At 43.7% G+C, this 22010-nt stretch overlaps 2 protein-coding genes across 4 annotated transcripts in view; one reads left to right on the forward strand and one right to left on the reverse strand.

Moving 5' to 3' along the window:
* Positions 1–946: 946 nt before the first annotated feature.
* On the reverse strand, positions 947–21960 carry ZNF394 (zinc finger protein 394). Of its 3 annotated transcripts, none has more exons than XM_045460906.1 (4): positions 21734–21960; positions 12231–12744; positions 9945–10080; positions 947–2024 (listed from the first exon to the last, which is right to left on the reverse strand). In XM_045460906.1, the coding sequence occupies exons 2-4, from the start codon at positions 12681–12683 to the stop codon at positions 952–954; spliced, it is 1662 nt and encodes a 553-aa protein (XP_045316862.1). In that variant the 5' UTR covers positions 12684–12744; positions 21734–21960; the 3' UTR covers positions 947–951. The 3 variants fall into 3 exon arrangements, with proteins under 3 accessions (XP_045316862.1, XP_045316860.1, XP_045316863.1); XM_045460904.1 differs by lacking the exon at positions 21734–21960 and adding an exon at positions 12853–12916; XM_045460907.1 differs by lacking the exons at positions 9945–10080; positions 21734–21960 and having other exon boundaries at positions 1776–2024; positions 12231–12845.
* ZKSCAN5 (zinc finger with KRAB and SCAN domains 5) overlaps positions 21576–22010 on the forward strand; it is a 28402-nt gene continuing 27967 nt past the window's right edge. The window contains 1 exon segment of the mRNA XM_045460873.1: positions 21576–21617. The gene's annotated coding sequence lies outside the window, so the exon portion shown is untranslated.

Here is a 22010-nt window from a genome sequence, read left to right on the forward strand (position 1 = left end):
CTTACCAAAAGGTTTAATGCGGACTTTCATCAAAAACCAAAAGTTCTTGGGGCGCCTGGGTGGCGCAGTTGGTTAAGCGTCCGACTTCAGCCAGGTCACGATCTCGCGGTCCGTGAGTTCGAGCCCCGCGTCGGGCTCTGGGCTGATGGCTCGGAGCCTGGAGCCTGTTTCCGATTCTGTGTCTCCCTCTCTCTCTGCCCTTCCCCCGCTCATGCTCTGTCTCTCTCTGTCCCAAAAAAAAAAAAAAAAAACAAAAAAAACAAAAAAAACAAAAGTTCTCAAATAAAGTGCCCTTAATTTAATAAGCTTAGAAAAGGATACAGTGATGGGAATTTGTAGGTGCATTTGGGTGGCATTTCCCTTTGCCTCTCTTTTGAAAAGAAATCAACAAGACTTATAAAATTGAACCCCTAGAATGGGGAAGAAAGAGAAACTCTGCAAAGTTCATTTTTAAAAAAGCAAAAAATATAGTGTGTCTTGTATGTACCAAACTTTACACGGTGTTTTGGATCATCATGTATTTGAAATCCTGTCCACCATCAAAGCAGAAAGACAATTCTAAGTGTCACAAATATTTCTCAGGGCAGTGAGTGGAGTGGGCAAGATTTGGTCTGAAAGCAGAGGTAAGAAAAGAGAAGAGACCAGGACAGAACTGTTACAAGTGAGCCCTTGATGTCGTCGGGAGGCCCTTCCATGGGACCCCCTCATCCTTTGGAAGGGCTCCCCGCTTACACATTCCTGCTTCATAGTGATGTTCAGAGTAGGTACTGAGATCTACTGAGATCTATCTTGGGTGTGATGCCCGTGGAAATACGATCCACAAATGACTGACATACTCCAAATGCCAAAGAATGTCGTTTCTGGACAACAGAAAACACACACGCGCACACACACACACACACACACACACACACACACACACACACCAAAACAGCCCAAGCAGCAGCCATGTCAAAACGGTGGGACTTTATTTCTATGGATCCTTTGGTGTCGGATAAGGTGTGGACTCTGTCTAAAGCTTTCCCCGCATTCAAGACATTTGTAAGGTTTTTCTCCAGTGTGAGTCCTCTGGTGCGTAATGAGGGTTGCACTCTGGCTGAAGCGTTTCCCACACACAGAACACCCGTACGGCTTCTCCCCAGTGTGGATCCTCTGGTGTTTAGAGAGGTCTGAGCACCGTTTGAAGCTCTTCTCGCACTCCTCACACGTGTAGGGTCTCTCCCCTTTGTGAATTCTCTGATGTCTAAAACGGTTGGAAATACGGCAGGTCTCCCCGCATTCGTGACACTCGAAGTGTTTCTCTCCTATGTGGATCCTCTGGTGCCGGGTGAGATGGGAGCTCTGCCGGAAGCTGTCCCCACACTTAGGGCAGGTGTAGGGCTTTTCGCCCGTGTGTGTCCTCTGGTGTTTGATCAGCGCAGCGCTCTGGCTGAAGCGCTTCCCGCACTCCTGGCATTGGTAGGGTTTCTCCCCTGTGTGGATTCTCTGGTGTTTAAAAAGATCAGAACGCTGTTTGAAACTCTTCTCACAGTTCCCGCATTTATACGGCCTTTCTTCACGGAAGCGTCGCTGGGTCTTAAAGAGGTCTGCACTGTGGAGCTGTTCCTCGCTGTCAAAGGAGCAGGGAGGTTTCACTGTGTGATGCTTTACCGGCTCTGAACTCTGTGTACAACTGTCCCCCAGGTCATTGTGGTCAACGGGCCTCCCTGTGGCCTGCACGTGCTGACAAAGAACAGAGTTTGAACTTCTGGCCCTGTTCCCAAGTTGGTCACGTCTGAAGTCTCCCTCCTCCGTGGGACCATTCTTGAGATCTGCGGTGCTGGGGAGTCCTTCCTCTTCAGGAGAATTTTCCAGTTTCAATGATGAGGGATTTCTTGACTGCTTTTCTACCCCTATCTCACCAGTGTCACTACATCCAGGGGGAGCCTTCCTGTGGGACCCTTCTTGTAGCTGCCCCTGCGGCTCTACTTCTAAAATTTCTTGTTTTAGAATAAAGTCTTTGTTCTCGGTTCTGGTTTCCAAACCTGAAACATTCAAAAATAAAAAGAAGGAGGCAAACCGTAAGAGACTCTTTTTATATATATAATTTATTGTCAGATTGGTTTCCATACAACACCCAGTGCTCATCCCAACAGGTGCCCTCCTCTATGCTCATCACCCACTTTCCCCTCCCCCCCACCCCCATCAATCGTCAGTTTGTTCTCAGTATTTAAGAGTCTTCTATGGTTTGCCTCCTTCCCTCTCTGTAATTTTTTCCCCCTTCCCCTCCCCCCTGGTCTTCTGTTAAGTTTCTCACGATCCACATATGAGTGAAAACATGAGAGTATCTGTCCTTCTCTGCCTGACTTATTTCACTTAGCATAACACTCTCCAGTTCCAGCCATGTTGCTACAAATGGCCAGATTTCATTCCTTCTCGTTGCCAAGTAGTATTCCATTGTATATATAAACCACATCTTCTTTATCCATTCGTCAGTTGATGGACATTTAGACTCTTTCCATAATTTGGCTATTGTTGAAAGTGCTGCTATAAACATTGGAGTACCAGTGCCCCTATGCATCAGCACCCCTGTATCCCTTGGGTAAATTCCTAGCAATGCTATTGCTGGTCATAGGGTAGATCTATTTTTAATTTTTTGAGGAATCTCCACACTGTTTTCCAGAGCGGCTGCACCAGTTTGCATTCCCACCAACAGTGCAAGAGGGTTCCCGTTTCTCCACATCTTCGAAGAGACTCTTAAATAGATAGTAAACTGAGGGTAGCTGGAGGGGAGGTAGGTGGGGGGATGGGCTAAATGGGGGATGGGCATTAAGGAGGGCACTTGTTATGATGAGCACTGGGTGTCATATGTAAAGGATGAATCACTAAATTCTACTCCTGAAACCGTTTTTACGCTATATGTTAAAGAACTTGAATTTAAATACAATAAAAAAAAAAAAAAAGAAAGAAAAAAGGGTGACATTTCATGCTGGTGCAAGAGTAAAATAAGCAAGTGCCTGCAAAAAAATAAGCACCCTCCCAAACCTTTTTAAAAAAATTTTTTTTCAACGTTTATTTATTTTTGGGACAGAGAGAGACAGAGCATGAACGGGGGAGGGGCAGGGAGAGAGGGAGACACAGAATCGGAAACAGGCTCCAGGCTCCGAGCCATCAGCCCAGAGCCTGACGCGGGGCTCGAACTCACGGACCGCAAGATCGTGACCTGGCTGAAGTCGGACGCTTAGCCGACTGCACCACCCAGGCGTCCCTCTCCCAAACCTTTTTAACATTCTCAATGAACCACTCCTCAAGATAAATGATTTTATTTTTTTAAATTGTAATGTTTATTTATTTTTGAGAGAGGGAGAAAGACAGAGCGAGAGCAGGGAGAGGCAGAGAGAGAGGGAGACACAGAATCTGAAACAGGCTCCAGGCTCTGAGCTGTCAGCAGAAAGCCTGACGTGGGGCTCGAACTCATAGACCGCGACATCATGACCTGAGCCGAAGCCAGACCCTTAACCAACTGAGCCACCCAGGAGCCCTTCAAGTTAAATGATTTTAATTAACCTGCCAAATGTACTCATATTTACCTGTACAAACCCCATTCTTTCCTTTTACACTTGTGCCTATACCCACACACCCATCTCTTTCTCCCTGCCCCACTCCACCGTTGCAGAAGACACAATATCAGGAAGGGGTGTCAAGAAGGCCACGACAGCCTGTACCCCATGAATGGAGGGTGGTTTAACAAGAGAAATTGTATTCATGTGATAGGTTATAGTAACAGACACACCCCATGCCTCCAATGTCTGGAGGTGGGGTCTGGGTGGGAGACAAATCTAGGACTGACTACAAGTCTTTATATAAAGGAGCAGTTAAGCCACCAGATTCCACCCCAAATCCAGAATTTTTGCAGTTTACTCCCCAGGGAGACTGAACCACATAAATTCTGGACTGGGGACACCAGGTACAGCTGAGAACAGGGGACAGGGACCACCTTCACATCAGGAGAATCAAGTGAAAACAGACACACAATTGGTAGAACCTCAGTGCTGTTCTCTGCTCACGTCCCAAACCATGAGCTCCAAGAAAGGGCGGGGATTTTTGTGACAGGGGATTCATAGGTTTTGTTCCCTAATGCGTCCCCAGCACTTAGAATAGCACCTGGCTGGGGTGCCTGGGTGGCTCAGTCAGTTAAGCGTCTGACTTCAGCTCAGGTCATGATCTCTCAGTTCGTGAGTTTGAGCCCTGCATCGGGTTCTGTGCTGTCAGCAGAAAGCCTTCTTCAGATCCTCTGTCCTCCCCTCTCTCTACCCTTCCCCCACTCAGGCTCTCCCTCTCTCTCAAAAAGGAATAAACATTAAAAGAAAAAAAAGAACAGCATCTGGCTTATTGCAGACACTCAATAAAAATATTTGTTGAATAAATCTCTCTATGGTAAAATTTGCAAGCCCAGGCCTGACATATGGAAATTCCCCCAAACAGCACCTGATAGCCAAGGCAATCCTGAGAAAGAACAAAGCCAGAGGTATCACAATACCAGTTTCAAGATATACTACAGGGATGCCTGGCAGGCTCAGTTGGTGGAGCATGCAACTCTTAATCTTGGGGCTATTAAGTTCAAGTCCCACACTGGGTGCAAAGAGCACTTAAAAATAAAATTTTAAAAAGAAAAAAAGATATACTACAAATCTATAGTAATCAAAATAGTATGGTACAGGAATAAAAATAGACACAGATCAATGTAACAGAATAGCCCAGAAATAAGCCCACAATTATATGGTCAATCAATGACAAAGGAGGCAAGAATATACAATGGGGAAAATACAGTCTTTTCAATAAACTATGTTGGAAAAACTGGATAGCTACATGTAAAAGAATGAAACCAGATCACTTTCTAACACCATACACAAAAATAAACTGAAAATGGATTAGAAACCTAAATGTGAGACCCGAAACCATAAAACTCCTAGAAGAGAGCATAGGCAGTAATTTCTCTGACATCAGCTATTTTCTACATATGTCTCCTAAGGCAAAAGAAACAAAAGCAAAAATAAGATATTGGGACTACATTAAAATAAAAAAAGCTTTTGCAGGGGGCATGTGGCTGGCTCAGTTGGTGGAGCGTGTGACTCTTGATCTCAGGATTGTGGGTTCGAGCCCCATGATGGGTGTAGAGTCTAGCTAAAAATAAAATCTTTTGTTTTTAATTAAAAAAAAAATATTTGAAATGTTTTATTTATTTTTGAGAGAGACAGAGACAGAGTGCGAGCAGGGGAGGGGCAAATAGAGAGGGAGACACAGAATCTGAAGCAGGCTCCAGGCTCTGAGCTGGCTCTTGAGATCATAACCTGAGCTGAAGTTGGACGCTTAACCAATTGAGCCACCCAGGCAGCCCAAAAATAAAATCTTAAAAAAAAAAAAGCTTCTACATAGCAAAGGAAACCATTAACAACACAAAAAGACAACCTACTTAATAAGAGAAGATATTTGCAAATGATATATCTGATAAGGGATTAATATTCAAAATATATAAAGAACTTATACAACTCAACACCAAAATAAACAATCCAATTTAAAAACAGACAGAGGACCTAGAGGCACCTGGGTGGCTCAGTCGGTTAAGTATCCAACTTCGGCTCAGGTTATGATCTCACACACGGTTCATGGGTTCGAGCCCCACATCGGGCTCTGTGCAGACAGCTCAGAGCCTGGAGCCTGTTTCAGATTCTGTGTCTCCCTCTCTCTGACCCTCACCTGTTCATGCTCTGTCTCTCTCTGTCTCAAAAATAAATAAACGTTAAAAAAAATTAAAAAACAAAAACAAAAACAAATGGAAAGTTAAAAGTTACCAACATTTCAGGAAAACCTCAAATATAAGTGCTGAGGAAACATGCAATGTGTAAAACAGAAAATCTAATGATCTACAGTTAACATTCTCAGGTAAATGAGAGAAGATATTGCATCCAGGAAACAAGGAGGCTATAAGAAAAGGAATATTTAAAGAACAAGAAAAGGCTCCTGAAAATATTAATGAGAGCAGAAATATTTCAGTATTAACAGCTGGAAAACAAAGCTAAGGAGATCTCTTAGAATGTGAAACAAAAGGTAAAGAAATGAGAAGGGGCAGAGAAGAACCTGATGCGATCAGTCCATGAGTTCCAACATCCAATGAACAGAAATCCCAGAAAGAAAACAGGAAAAAAATAATGAGATAAAAATAGATAGATTGAAAGACAGACAGATAAAACAATACCATAAAAAATTTCTTGGGCACCTGGGTGGCTCAGTCGATTAAGCGTCTGACTCCGGCTCAGGTCGTGATCTCGAGGTTTGTGGGTTCAAGCCCAGGGTCGGGCTTTGTGCTGACAGCTCAGAGCCTGAAGCCTGCTTCGGATTCTGTGTCTCCCTCTCTCTCTGCCCCTCCTCCATTCATGCTCTGTCTCTCTCACTCTCAAAAGTCAATAAACATTAAAAAAAAATTTTTTTTTAATTTCTCGGAATTCAAAGTGTGGGTGTCTATGTTACAAGGACCCACCTACTACTCAACAATGAATGCAAAAAAACAAAAACAAAAAACAAAAAAAACACCCTCCTTCACACTAAGCTGCACCCATTCTGAAACTTCATACTAGCAGGAATAAAGAAGAGAGCCTAAAGGCTTTCGAACAAACAGATCACACACCAAGGATAAAATATCACAATGGCATCCAATTTCTCAGTAGCAACATGGCAAGCTAACTAGAAAATTCAGTCTTCAAAATTCAATGGTAAAATCATTTCTAATGGGGAATCCGGCCATCCCATGATCTGGATGTAGGAGAGGAATAGAGACATTTTCAGGCAAACTTTCAAAAAATTAAGCTCCCAAGAATATGTTCTCTGGAAGATACTGGAAGATGTTCTCCATCAAATCGAAGGGGGTAAACCTAGGAAGAGAATGGTGTGGGGTCCAGGAAAGAGAAAAGGAATTCCAGAGTGATAGTCAAAGAAAGTTCTTAGGACAATAGCTGTGTGGCAGGCCTGGAGAGAAGCCCATTCACACTGGAGCAGAAGTTTCTGGAGGCTTCCTCCAAGGGGACTATGAAACTGATGGCATATCTGATACATTTGAACATACAGTTTTACATTTCTAACAGGGAGACTGTGGGTAGACTGGTGTTCGATAGAAAAGCAGCACGTGCAAAATGAGGCATTATTAATTCCAGAGAAAATTAGAAGTTGTAAAATAAGACATATAATCATACAGGTTACAGGTAGTATTTACATGGGTAGGATATTGAAATATTGTATCAATATGCAAAAGAACTGATTTAACTATAATGAGAGAATTACAGACTGTTAAATGTGTGCATGGTCCCGTCTCCCTCAGGAGACAGTCAAGAGGTAATACCTGAAATCGGGGGAAAATTAGCAGAATAAGCATCCTATTTAGGAATATGAAAATACCAGTGAAAAAACACAAAAAAGATATTAAAGTTGCCTCTGCAAAGATGGAATCAAGATTGAGAAGGGCCTTGTATTTTCCAAAGATTGGAAAAACACAAACCATAAAGTAAAAGATCAAAAAACCTGACTATAGTTGACACTTGAACAAGGGTTTGACCTGTGAAGGCCCAGTCATGTGCAGAATTTTTTGGTAAAGTTGGTCCAGCACTGTAAAAGTATTTTCCCTTCTTGGGGCGCCTGGGGGGCGCAGTCGGTTAAGTGTCCGACTTCAGCCAGGTCATGATCTCGCGGTCCGTGAGTTTGAGCCCCGTGTCGAGCTCTGGGCTGATGGCTCAGAGCCTGGAGCCTGTTTCCGATTCTGTGTCTCCCTCTCTCTCTGCCCCTCCCCCGTTCATGCTCTGTCTCTCTCTGTCCCAAAAATAAATAAACGTTGAAAAAAAAATTTTTTTAATAAAAAAAAAAAGTATTTTCCCTTCCTTACAATTTTCTTAACATTTTCTTTTTTCTAGCTTACTTTATAGTAAAATAACAAAGAGTTAATACAGAAAATATAAAGAACTGCCACAAAGCAATAAAAAAAAATGGAGGAAAGGAAGGGAGATAGGATACAGACAATTCACAGAATGCCTCCCCCACCCCCCCCCAAAAAAAAAAGAATCTGAAAAGATTTAACCCAGAACCAATCAGGGAAATGTAAGTTAAAACAAGATACTATTCATTCATTAACCCAACTAGTATTTATTGAGTACCTGCCAAGCACTATCTGTTCCAACTGCTTGGGATATATTAGAACCAAACAAAAACCCCTCCCCTTGTGGAGTTTACATTCGAGAAGAGGTGGTCAGACAATAGATAAACAGAAAGTAAATTCTATAGGACGTCAGAGGGTGATGAATGCTGTGGACCAAGTTGAGGAAGGTAAGGGATGGGACAGTAGTGTGGGAGGAGGGGACAGTGGAAAGGCAAACTGCACTATTAAACATGATAGTCAGGTCAGGCCTCTCTGAAAAGTGAGATCTGAGCACAGACTGGAGACAAGTCAAGGAGTTTGCTTAGTGGAGATCTGAAGGAAGAATGTTCCAGGAAGAGGGGTGCTCGGGTGGCTCAGTTGGTTAAACGTCCAACTCTTGGTTTTAGCTCAGGTCATGATCTCACAGTTCGTGGGTTCAAGCCCCACATGGAGCTCTGCACTGACCGTGTGGAGCCCACTTTGGGTCCTCTGTAGCCCTCTCTCTCTGCTCCTTCCCCTCTCACACTGTCTCTCTCAAAAATAAATAAATATATAAAAAAAAGAATATTCCAGGTGGAAGGATCAAATAGAGCGAAGAACAGGAGGCAGGATGCCTGCCATGGTCAAGGAACAGCGAGGTCAGTGGGGCTGAAGCACAATGAGCGAGGGGCAGCGTAGGAGAGGGGTGTGCAGGGTGATGGGGACTTGTCACATTAGGCAACACAGGCTTTTCCTTTGCATGAAGAGAGCCACTGCAGGTTCTGAGCAGAGGTGTGACGTAACATTTTAAAAGGAACACGTGAGCTACCGTGTTGCGACATCATGCCATCAGCCAGGCACCAAATGTCAGTAAGGATGTAGAGAAGGAAGAATTCTCATGTATTTCTGGTAGGAGTACAAACTGGTTGCACTCTTTCCTTCTGAACAGTAAGATGGGCAAACACGCCTAAGTCTATTCTCTATAGTTCCTATATATGTTCCTATATATGAACACAGAAGGATTCAAGTATGTTCGAGGCAATGCTATTTGTAACAGTGAAAAACTAGAAGCCTTGATGTCCACTGATGGAGGACAGTAGATAAATGAATTTTGGACAAGTCATACAATGACAGATATAAGTGTTAAAATGAGTGGACTAGAGCTACATGTGCCAACATGGATAAATCCCAAAAATGTAATGGGGAAAAAAAAGAAAGGCAAGGTGCAAAAGAATCATACAGCAATATAATTTATACAGCATCAAAACATTTAAAAATACTATATATGTTTACAAGTGTATGTATTTATGTTCATATACAGTTTATATACACATTTTTGCATACAGAAAGTGCACACATAATGTGCACATGTAGCTACGTGTACATGTAGAAAATATAAAATATGCATGGAAATAAGTACCAGAATCAGGATACTGGTTACCTCTGAAGAAAGAGTGAGGGGAACAGCTTCAGGGAGGGTATCCAGAGTTTCATCTACAGTTGTTACATTTTTTTCTCAGTGGGGGGGGGGGGGGGGCAGAAGGGAGGGAGAATGAAGCCATTAGGGCCAAATATTAAAATATGATAAACCTGGGTGGTAGATATAAGGTGCCTGTTATATTTTTTGTATTTTTCTGTATGCATTTTAATTAAAATGAACCAAAATAAAAAGCTGAATCTCTCCCCTAACAATACAGAACAGCAAGGTCCCAGTGGGGTCACAAAAGAGACTCCATGGCACTCAACATGGGTGTGTGACTGGCTCAGAGACAGATCACACACAGCTAGAAACAAAGCCAGCACTTACTCGGCGAGACCAGTGAGACTGAGGTCCTATGGTCCTCCTGTGCGCTCTCCCAGCAGAACTCCCTCGGAGCTGGGTCCAGAGGCTCCCACTCCTCACAGTTTAGAGACACAGCCACATTCTCAATCTTCACCAACTCCTGAAACAACACAAGACCTCCACTCAGCACCTGCTGTCCCAGGACAGCATAAGTGACTGTTAATCTCAGGATGAGGCCAGACTGAGGAGGAGTCTGCAAACCCTGAGCAGGAAGCCCTGGGAATCAAGTAATAACCATGGCTGTCGAGTCTGTTCCAGTGAGTGTTGTACTAACTGGAGTTTCAGAGTAACAAAGACAGAGGCTGAAATTCTCTTGCAATCCTGAAAAGCCTTTCTTTCCGTGGACTATCCACACTAATTTGGGGTAAGAGCAAAATCTTCATTTGAGTTATATCACTGTGATTTATCAAAATGGAAATCGGATACAGATTAAAAATGTACAGGTAACCAGAAAGTGCCAAATTCCAGTGCTGGCTGTGAGATACAGTTACCTCATGTGTGAAATGGACATAAATTTAAGAAGATGAAGGTACCTCCCTGACAGCGGATGCTCAGTAAAATCGACTTTCCCTTCCCTTGAACATTGCACAATAAGATAATTATCTGGCAAGAGGACATTTTGAGATAACTTATTTAAATGCAAGTTGACCATTCACAGAAGGTAAGGCCACAGTTCTTAGGAAGGGAAGGTTCTAACATTGGTGTGCGAACATGTTTGTCTAGTGATGGGTCACAAATTGACTTCAAGGATCTCTCACTAAATGACAGGAAAGGGAAATACATTTAAAATTTTTCTGTATGTTAAAAATCTGGCTAGGGAGACTGCCCCTCCCAGGGCTAGCCAATTCTTAGAGCAAAGGGCTCAGCCAAGACTGCTTATCTCAAGCAATACCTCCTCTACCTGGCATATACACTCCAAGATGCCACATTACTCTGCCTTAATCATCCTAGGGCCAGGTTTCAGGGCAACTGGGGACCAGCCCTATAGGTTAGAGCATGCTGAAATTATCCAGACCAATGAATCTTAAACAGATCCCCCTGCCCTGTGTGTTTCCCTGGGAAACCTCAGTAGAGGCGCTGGCCTAAACCTTCCCCTTGCTCCAGTCTTCTGCCTCCTGACCACCCCTGGTGTCCTTCCCAGGAAGTCCTGAGTGTTGTGCTGTGCCTCCTATTTCTAAATCTGAGTATAATAACATCTGTTTTTTAACTGAGCCTCTCCTCTGCTTCCTGGTAAAGGAAAAAGAAAATCACACTTCTGTGTGTCTCTTCTACTGTCAATACTCTGAATACTTTCACTACAATACTTCTTCACTTCTGACACCACATACGGGGGTTTTCCACACATCAAATAATTCTGTGATACCAGCTAGGTGTCTTCAAGTGTAACTCAATTCTGACACTCTCTACCTGGATACAGTCAGATCCCACAGGTAAAGGGCTTGGTCCCACAAGACCACTCACCCCTCCCAACTCTGGAAGCCAACCTCAAGTAGTAGGTCTCCAGGTTACCCACAATTTCTGTCCGACTTGGCCACAAATCAAAGGTTCCCATGACCTCCCCCTACCAATTAAATTCTCTGCTTGAACAGCTCACAGTACTGATGGAAACACTTAGGTTTACCAGTTTATTACCAAAAGATATGATAAAGGATACAGTAAACAGCAAAATGGAGAGACACACAATGAGGTCTGGGAGGGTCCTGAGTACAGGAGCTTCTGTCCCGTAGAGTTGGAGTTTGCCACTTTCCAGGTATATGGATGTGTTCACCAACTGGAAGCTGTCTGAATCTCACACTATTGGGATTTTTATGGAGGTTTCATCACACAGGCATGATCAGTTGCCTCCATTACAGCCCCACTCCACTCTCCCAGGTACCATTATGAATTGTAGGAGGGGGTCGCCAAACTGTTAAGAAGCAAAAAGGGAACCTCACATTCAAAGTGCTCAGTTATTGCTAAGTAGTTAACGACATGAAGCCACTTTCCATCCTGACACCTTTCTTCCGCAAATAATCTAGTTACACAAGAGGCGGTCTTACAATGGGTAAACAATACTCCCACGTTGGTTTTGTGCTCAGAAGTCTATTAACTCAAAGATCATTTCCTGGATAGATTTGTCACTACAGAAAGAAAGTTTCATGTACACCCTGAAGCTCAAAAATGTAGCAAGGAAAAAAGGCCTGAAACTCTTAGCATCCCGTGTACCTCTATTCCTCACACCCCTACCACCAGAACACTTTCACTCTTCACCTGGGGTGAGGCCCCATCAAGCGCTCTCTGAAAAGCGCGCACCACGGCCGCAGCTTTCTCCCCGCTCTGCGGGCAGTGCTTCCGCACCCAGGCCTGGAGCTCCTGGGGCAGGATGCTCAGGAACTGCTCCAGCACCAGCAGCTCCAGGATCTGCTCCTTCGTGTGCATCTCAGGCCTCAGCCACCGGCGACAAAGTTCCCTGAGCCGGCTTAGCGCCTCTTCGGGTCCAGCCACCTCCTGGTAACGGAACCGCCTAAACTGCTGCCGCGACTTTTCGAAATCCTGACAGTCCGCGGGCAGGTCCGACTCCTGACCTCCGGGTGAGTCTTCCTCCACTTTCACTATCAAAAGTCCATCACGCAGAGACGGCGCGGCGACCCCAGACTTCTCAGCTGCCATCCAGACTCCTGCCTCGGTGTCACTGACTTGACTCGCGGTCAAGCTCGAACTCATCTTTCTCCAGCACGTGCTGACTTTTCCGGAGTTCTGCCTTCAAGTGATAAGACAGCAAACCCTGCAAAAAGCCACGGAACTCATCGGACCTTCCCAGAGCGGCGGGTCCCCACTGTCCCGTCTCAAGTGGGGCCCTATCCGGCCCGGCCCCCTCCGGTACTCCTCCTACCCGCAGTTAGTCCAACCACGACCCGCGGCGCCAGGTGACCAAAAGTACGAATAAAACCTTTCCGGAAGTGCGTCACCGACTCCCTGCGGTGCCCACCCCTCCCGGGCATTTCCGGAGCCTCTCTAGGCGCCCAGGAGGAGTGAGACCCATCTCGGTGGTTTGCTGTCCTGCCCCTTCCAGAGACGCTCTGGTGCGTGTGTACCGTTCTGGTGGAGCTTATAGTCGTTCAGCTTAATAGAACTAAATGACACTCTTATTTTACAACTTGAATGTCATTTTTTAAACACATCGTCTGTGAACAAAGTTTTGTAACTTTAGTTGTAGGAAAAAGGTCCAACTATACGATGAGTGGTAAACGGTCATCTATCAATGTGGTATTTATGCAAGAAAGGTTTGTAGAGTTACCTGCAACATGCCAAGGCATCGTGCTCGACTCCATAGGTATTAAACTGAGTAGGAATAGTCTCTATCCTCAGGCTCCTAAGAGAGTGAGACACTTAAATCCTTACAGGACAGGGTGGTGAATGTAATACTCTGCATGTATGCACTACATTTGTATGACCCAGAGGTAGACATAATCAGCCATGGCTGATGGGGAGGGTATAGTGAAAGATTTCCCCAGGAGATTAAAACTTAAAATGTCCATGTGAGCTGAAGAAATGTTCTAATTAAAAAATAGTTTAGGGGCGCCTGGGTGGCTCAGTCGGTTAAGCGTCCGACTTCAGCTCAGGTCACGATCTCGCGGTCCGTGAGTTCAAGCCCCGCGTCAGGCTCTGGGCTGATGGCTCAGAGCCTGGAGCCTGCTTCCCATTCTGTGTCCCCCTCTCTCTCTGCCCCTCCCCTGTTCATGCTCTGTCTCTCTCTGTCTCAAAAATAAATAAATGTAAAAAAAAAAAATTAAAAAATAGTTTAGATAGGGGTGCCTTGGTGGCTCAGTCCGCGGACTCTTGATTTGGCTCAGGTCATGACCTTGTGGTTCATGGGTTGGAGCCCTGAGTCAGGCTTATGCTGATGGTGTGGAGTCTGTTTGGTATTCTCTCTTTCTCTCTGTCCGCCCCCCCCCCTCACACACTCGCTCTCTCTCTCTCAAAATAAATAAACTTAAAAAAAGTTTTTAAAAAAGGTGTAGATAAGTTTATAGGCAACAAATCCCCAATAGATTAAATAAATTCCAATAAATCCCTCTGACATTAAGCTTTCCTATGCGCAGCTCCCTTGCAATGTCCTACACTCAGGCATCAAAGTTGCCAAGGACTTTGTCCTCTTCGAAGCTCAACCCTTCTGTTCTATCATTTACTCGCTCTCCCTCACTTTTGAATATCAGTATGGACACTGCTGCCACCTTCTCCCTCTTCTTTCCTATGCTTCGCTGGTTTCGATTATGTCTGTGTTTGGCGTCATATTGACTATATAAATAAAACACTTTCTAAAGAATTTGGAGGTAAAAAACGGCAAAATAAAAAAAAAATTTTTTTTAGTATTTATTTTTGAGAGAGAGAGACAGAGCCTGAGCGGGGGTGGGGGCAGAGAGAGAGGGAGACACAGAAACCCAAGCAGGCTCCAGGCTCTGAGCTGCCAGCACGGAGCCCTATGCGGGGCTCAAACTCATGAACTGTGAGATCATGACCTGAGCTGAAGTCAGACGCTTAACCCACTGAGCCACCCAGGCACCCCAGAACAGGGCAGAATTTTAAAGAAAGAGAAAAGCCAAAAGGCCAAACTCTCCATAGTTCCTAAGAAAAAGTACTTTTCCCTGAGGAAGAAAAGAAGGGAGGTGATGGGCACAGTCTATGTATGTACACCCATTTCTTCCTCACGGTTCCAGGGTCTTTGTGTTGTTTTCTTTTCATTAATTTTTTTTTAAATTTTTTTTAACGTTTATTTATTTTTGAGACAGAGAGAGACAGAGCATGAACGGGGGAGGGGCAGACAGAGAGGGAGACACAGAATCGGAAGCAGGCTCCAGGCTCTGAGCCATCAGCCCAGAGCCTGACGCGGGGCTCCAAATCACAGACCGCGAGATCGTGACCTGAGCTGAAGTCGGACGCCCAACCGACTGAGCCACCCAGGCGCCCCTCATTAATATTTTTTTAAATGTAAGAATATGAGATATCAAAAAAGGAATATAATGAGGAGAAATGAAGACGGAGATAATTGTTTGAGGTTGAGGCAGAAGAAATAGAAGGCAGCTTGCTCCCTGCCTTGAGTTCAAACAATACAAATTAATTTCCTTTTATTATTGCTACAAGGACAAAGACCAAAGAAAACAGCTGGCGTATAGAGTTGTAGAGAATTATTCATTGTAAACAGACTAATCAAGGGCTCTTACTGTAGACTGAGTTATGGAATGCAGAAACAGCTTTACAGCCTTGTTGAAAAGAGCTTGTCCTCATGAATGGAATTCCCTATAAGGAGTTTCACCCATAATCTGCATCATAAAACATGTTAATGTTCAGGGGTGCCTGGGTGGCTCAGTTGGTTAAGCATCAGACTCTTGATTTTAGCTCAGGTCATAATGTCACCATGTGGGGAGCCTGCTTGAGATTTTCATTCTCTCCCTCTCTCTGTCACTTCCCTGCACGCTCAAAAAAAGTTAATGTTCATTTCTAACGAAACTTCACCCTCTTCCTTAGTCATAAAAAATTTCCATGAAGCATTTATATCAGAAATTGGGTAGCATGATGACTTAATTTTCACCTCATCCAAGAAAACTTTTCTTTCTTTCTTTCCTTCCTTCCTTCCTTCCTTCCTTCCTTCCTTCCTTCCTTCCTTCCTTCCTCTTTCTTTCTCTTTCTTTCTTTCTTTCTTTCTTTCTTTCTTTCTTTCTTTCTTTCTTTCTTTTCTCCCTTTCTCCCTTTCTTTCTTTCTTTCTTTCTTTCTTTCTTTCTTTCTTTCTTTCTTTCTTTCTTCTTTTCTTTTTTTTTATCTTTTCTGCTATGGCACCAAGTCACACACCCACAGGTTACAGGGTTACATGAGGCCTTGTTTCTCCAAGCATGGAGACAGCACTGGCACTGGCACTTCTGGGAAGCTTGTTAGAAATGCAGAATTTCAAGCCTTGCTCCAGACCTACTGAATCAGAATCTGTATTTTGGAAAGATCCACAGGTAATTTGTGTACACACGAATTGAAAAGCAGCAATCAGATGAACCTTTCTGACCAGTACAAAATTTATTTCTTTTACTTTTTATTTGTCAGGAGGAGAGGGGCAGAGGGAATAGAGAGAGAATCTGAAGCAGACTCTGCACTGAGCATGACCCCATGACCCTGGGATCATGACCTGAGCTGATATCAAGAGTCAGAAGTTCGGGCCACCTGAGTGGCTCAGTCAGTTAAGTGTCTGACTTTGGCTCAGGTCATGATCTCCCGGTCCATGGGATCTAGTCCCACATCAGGCTCTGCACTGACAGCTCAGAACCTGGAGGCTGCTTCAGATTCTGTGTCTCCCTCTTTCTCTGCCTCTCTCCCACTCATGCTCTGTCTCTCTCACTCTCAAAAATAACTAAACATAAAAAAAAATTTTTTTTAAAGAGTCAGAAGCTCAACCAAATGAGCCACTTAGGCACCCCTGACCAGTACAGAACTTAAATATTGTGTACAAATAGATTATCTATGTCCTTATAAGGACACATAAACATTTTGTGTGAGATGACAATGTGAAGCAGAGTTGTATCTCAGGGGAAACTGTGGAAGGAATGAGGGTCTACCACAAGCATCTTGCCTCCAAGCATTTGAAACTAAGCTTGAATTCAGTCTGCAATAGGAGTAAATGACAAATTGGAATTTTCGTCATTTTTTAAACGTCATTAAAAAATATTTTATGATGATATGATTTGACCGTGGGACTCTATTATGTGACTATAACTTTTAAAAAATTTCTAACCCAACATGGGGCTCAAACTCACAACCCTGAGATTGAGTCACACACTCTACCGACTAAGCCAACCAGCTGTCCCTACGTGACTGTAAACTCTTAATTATAGTATGTTTGAAAATATAAATACCAAAGACTTATTTAAGTATCATGGGAATAGCTGAATCTCTGGATCCCATGTATTCAGAAAAGTCGGAAGCAGAAAATAATCTAGCTATTTAATAGTGGAAAATTTTTTCTAGTGTTTTTTTTCTTGCTTCAAGAAACAGAATATATAATAAAAATACAGTAATCATGTTTTACATGTTTCATATTCATTTATATTTCAACACTGTTCAGAAAATAAATCATACAATTGAAATGAGAAATACCGTACATTAGTTTAACATTTACAATAAATCATCTGCATTATTTATTTAACAAGTGAGGAATTATACAAGTTATATGTTGTAAGTAAATTCATTTAAAAATTCATTTATTTAGGGGCGCCTGGGTGGCTCAGTCGGTTAAGCGTCTGACTTCAGCTCAGGTCATGATCTCACGGTCTGTGAGTTCGAGCCCTGCGTTGGGCTCTGTGCTGACTGCTCAGAGCCTGGAGCCTGTTTCAGATTCTGTGTCTCCCTCTCTCTCTGACCCTCCCCTGTTCATGCTCTGTCTCTCTCTGTCTCAAAAATAAATAAACATTAAAAAATTTTTTTAATTCATTTATTTAAACGAGTACAATTAATATCCTGCTTTATGAATGCAAAGTCTCACTCAAGGTCAGAATTCCATGACATCTCTATGGACTAAAGTTTAAATTATAAACTAATGATTTATTCAAAAGTTGTGCACAAGCATAGGGAGTCAACCCCTACTTTTGGTCTAACAGCTAAGTGGTTGTACTAGTCTGTTCGTGATTTGTTTTGGTTAGACATTAACAGGGTGTGAAAGAGGTGAAGGCAGATTTTTCAGGATTAATCTTCATGACAAATCCACTTCTGGAGAAACAACTTCACTATTCTCAAGGCTCAGGTTTGTCATTCTAATAATTTGGAGCAATATATAACAATTTAATGACATAACTGGTCCCATGTTTATATCTGAAGGCACACACTGTGTACAAGTCACTTATTCATCTCTATGGGAATGTTATCACAATCTGGCAGGAAGTCAGAAGCTCTTTTCCAGTATTGCAGGGCAAGGCTTCCACTAGGGTCAGGCGGCCAAGGATGGGCAAGGGAATTAAGGACAGAATGCAAATCCCTAAGTACAGACAAACCTAGCTTCAGAAAATATCCACTTATATAACTAATTATGGAATCTATAAGTAAATAGCAAGTACTATGAGGGCAATACAAGCATTAAATTTTTTTAATGTTTATTTTTGAGAGAGAGAGAGAGAGAGAGAGAGAGAGAGAGAGAGCATAAGTGGGGGAGAGGCAAAGAGAAAGGGAGACACAGAATCCAAAGCAGGCTCCAGGCTCCAAGCTGTCAGCCCAGAGCCCAATGTGGGACTTGAACTCACAAATCTGAGTTTGTGACCTGGGCTCATGACCTGAGCCCAAGTCCTATACTTAACCCACTGAGCCACCCAGGTGCCCCAATACAAGCATTTTTCCCAATAGGGTTGTCTGCTCACCAGCTGATTACCAGTCAAGTTCTACCAACTCCTGCCTCTGGGTTGTGTGACTATGGGCTCTAATCATGATACACTGCCTCACCTTTAAAAAATAATTGAGAAAAGGAAAATAGTGCAAGGATAAATAAGATGGGGCCAGGGATAAAATGAGATTACAAGTTGTCTACTGTAAATTCCTATGTATTGGCAAAATGTAGCTCACAGTTTGGCTCTGAAAAGCCTCAGCAGCCAATGCAAGAGGAAAACAAGATCAGTTACATGATATGCAGTGTAACTTGGGTAAAATCAAACTATTAATAGTAGCTTAGGAGAAATCCAGCTATTCTTGAGACTAAGTGGGAAGAGAAATTTCCCATGAGTACCCTAGGAAAGGGCTATGTGACATAGTGGATGGTATTTTAAGATCTCTATAATAAATAAAATTAATGGATTTTAATTCCTTTTAATGTTAGCTGATGGCAGGTACCAAAGCACAATTCAAAAGAGCCAATTCTTTAAGAAACAAAACAGATGAACATAGGGGAAAGGGAAAAAAGACAGACAAGGAGGCAAACCATAAGAGACTCTTGACTCTAGAGAACAAAGGAAGGGTTGCTGAAGGGGAGGTGGGTGGGGGATGGGCTAAATGGGTAATGGGTATTAAGGAGGGCACTGGTGATGAGCACTGGGTGCTGCGTCTAAGTGATGAATAACTAAGTTCTACTCCTGAAACTAACATTACACTATGTGTTAACTAACTGAATTTTAAATAAAAATTTGAAATATTAAAAATAGTTAATTCTATGAAGGAAGAAGAGTATATAGTTTAAGTATTCAGCTCTCTGAAGGTCTAGTTTAATATAAAGACAAAATTCAAAGTGCCTAATGCAGCACTTTCTAGACCTTTTACTGTGCCATGCAGGCTGATCGTTATGTGAAAAGTCCATTGGGGCGCCTGGGTGGCGCAGTCGGTTGAGCGTCCGACTTCAGCCAGGTCAGGATCTCGCGGTCCGTGAGTTCGAGCCCCGCATCAGGCTTTGGGCTGATGGCTCAGAGCCTGGAGCCTGTTTCCGAAATTCTGTGTCTCCCTCTCTCTCTGCCCCTCCCCCGTTCATGCTCTGTCTCTCTCTGTCCCAAAAAAAATAAATAAACGTTGAAAAAAAAATTAAAAAAAAAAAAAGTCCATTTCCAGTACTAACTGGATCATCACCCTTTTCTCTCTTCTTCATAGTATCTTATTGTGGTATATGGCAAAAATGGCCAAAAAAGTAAAACAAAACGTATAGGAATAGACTTTGCAATTTCTCCCTTCTAGAACTGGAGTCTATTTCCCCACCCTTTGGATTTGGACTGCTCTTGTGGCTTGCTTTGACCAACAGAAGTGACACTGTGTGAGTTTCAAGCCTGGATATCAAGAACTTTTGCAACTTCTGGTTTCTTGCTTTTGTCACCTGCCACCACCAAGTGAGGAAGTATGAGCTAAGCTGCTGGGTGATGGGAAACGTGTGGCCTAAATGCCTCCTAGCACTCCAAGTGACAATCATCTAATCCCCAGGAGAACTGCTTACCTCACACTGGCAGCTGAACACAGACAAAAAGAAGGAGCCCAGCAGAAAAAGCCAGCCAGGTAAGTCTGGACCAAATCGTCAGCCCACAGAGTCATAAGCAAAGTAAGTGGTTCCTTTTTTAGGTCGCTAAGTTTGGGGTTGTTTGTTACACAACAAAAACTAACAGACAAACTTTTAAAAGCCAGTGCAACCCAATTCACAATATTAACAACAACAACAACAACAACAACAACAAAACAAAGATAAAACACTTAAGAATAAACATAACAAACTACGTGCAAAATCATGAAGAAAACTTAAAAAAATTTTTTTTCAACGTTTATTTATTTTTGGGACAGAGAGAGACAGAGCATGAATGGGGGAGGGGCAGAGAGAGAGGGAGACACAGAATCGGAAACAGGCTCCAGGCTCTGAGCCATCAGCCCAGAGCCCGACGCGGGGCTCGAACTCACGGACCGCGAGATCGTGACCTGGCTGAAGTCGGACGCTTAACCGACTGCGCCACCCAGGCGCCCCAAGAAAACTTTAAAACACTCCAAAAGGATCCACAATTAGGTTTTTTTCCACAAATGGAAAAACATACCATGTTCTTGGATAGGAAAACCAACTTTATAAGAATGTCAATTCTCCCTGGGGTACCTGAGTGGCTCAGTTGGTTAAGTGCCTGACTCTTGATTTTGGCTCAGGTCATGATTTCATGGTTCGTGAGATGGAGCCCCTTATAGGGCTCTGTGCTGAAAACACGGAGCCTACTTGGAATTCTCTCTCTCCCTCTCTCTCTGCCCCTCTCCTGCTTGTGCTCACACACTCGCTCTCTCTAAAAAATAAATATTTTTTTTTAAAAAGGGAAAAAAAGGAACGTCAACTCTCCCTAAGTGAATACATATTAAAAATGATCCCAATACAGATTTATTTCTGGAACTAGGAAAATTGAATCTATAGTTAATTTGGACAAGAACTAAAGAAGCAAAAATACTTTGAAGAAGAAACACAGCAGGGGGCATTCTCTGTAAGAAATAGTAAAACCAATTATTAGTGCTCAATAAATTGAAACCGCATATTATCACATGCATTGACAAATAGACCAATGCGACAGAATAGAAAATCTAGAAAGAGACCACAAAACATGAGGATTTGGTATATGATAAAGGCAGCATCACAGATCAATGGGAGGTAAAGATAGCCTTTTTCATAAATGTTGAGACAACTGAGTAATGGCTTGGAAAAAGATGAAGTTAGATCTTTACTTCACACCATACACCATAATTTTGAACGGACCAAAAGGCTCGATGTTCAAGAGTACTCAATGTAAATGTAAAAAGTGAAACCATACAAATACTACAATCCACCAAACATACCACAGGGTCAATTTAAGTCTGATACAAAAATGAGAGATTATTAAGAAGGGCATCCTCTGGCTAGAGAAGCCCTGCATGGACGACTCCCCTTCTTCACAGGAATGAGGCGCTTCCGACGTCACTCTCCCAGCCGGGGGAGCAACCTGCTACGCTACAACCCTCCTTCTGGGCAGAGGAGCTCAAGGAAACGCCTCCCTGCCCTCCCGCACTCTGATAAGCCCTGGAGACCAAGGCTGCAAAGAGATCCGCGGCCCTATTGGCTAGCGGGCGTGGCCCGCGCGGGGCTTCTGGGAGTTGTAGGCTCCTGGGACTCCCGGGTCTGACGTCGGAGACAGGCCCTGTGAGCTCTCCGCGGTGGTGAAGAGGTGGGTGTGTCTGGAGACCGGGTGTGGGCAGAGGCGAGGAATCAGGTGAAGAAAACGAAGGACTTAAAATTAAAGAGAAATTAGGGTTGTGGGCTCTCAGGAAGGGACGAACCTACTTCGAAGTAGGGCGCAGGGCGTTGGGGGTGGGGGAGCGCAAGTTCCACGGCCAATCAGACATTAGCAACTGTTGCCGTAGCAACCACTCTGGACAGCTAAGGCCCGGTCCCTTGCCCAGACTCCCAAGCAAAGGGGAGGAGCCCGGGCTGTTTAAATGGCTTTAGGTACAGGTGGGGAGCAGCTGGCTCCGTTTCCTCCCCGGATCTAGCGACGCTGAACCTGCGGTTGGGTGGGCGGGGAACGGCCCCGTCCGGGGAGGTGCCCCAACTCCCCGCC

Source organism: Leopardus geoffroyi, chromosome E3 (assembly GCF_018350155.1).
Source record: "Leopardus geoffroyi isolate Oge1 chromosome E3, O.geoffroyi_Oge1_pat1.0, whole genome shotgun sequence".
Classification (NCBI taxonomy): Eukaryota; Metazoa; Chordata; class Mammalia; order Carnivora; family Felidae; genus Leopardus; species Leopardus geoffroyi.

Coding starts and splice junctions, on each gene's coding strand:
- ZNF394 (XM_045460906.1), bottom strand. CDS start 12,683: ATGAGTTCGAGCTTGACCGCGAGTCAAGTCAGTGACACCGAGGCAGGA. Junction 10,081..12,230: donor TTGATGGGGCCTCACCCCAG/GTGAAGAGTGAA, acceptor GTGTTGTTTCAG/GAGTTGGTGAAGATTGAGAA. Junction 2,025..9,944: donor AGTCTCACTGGTCTCGCCGA/GTAAGTGCTGGC, acceptor TGAATGTTTCAG/GTTTGGAAACCAGAACCGAG.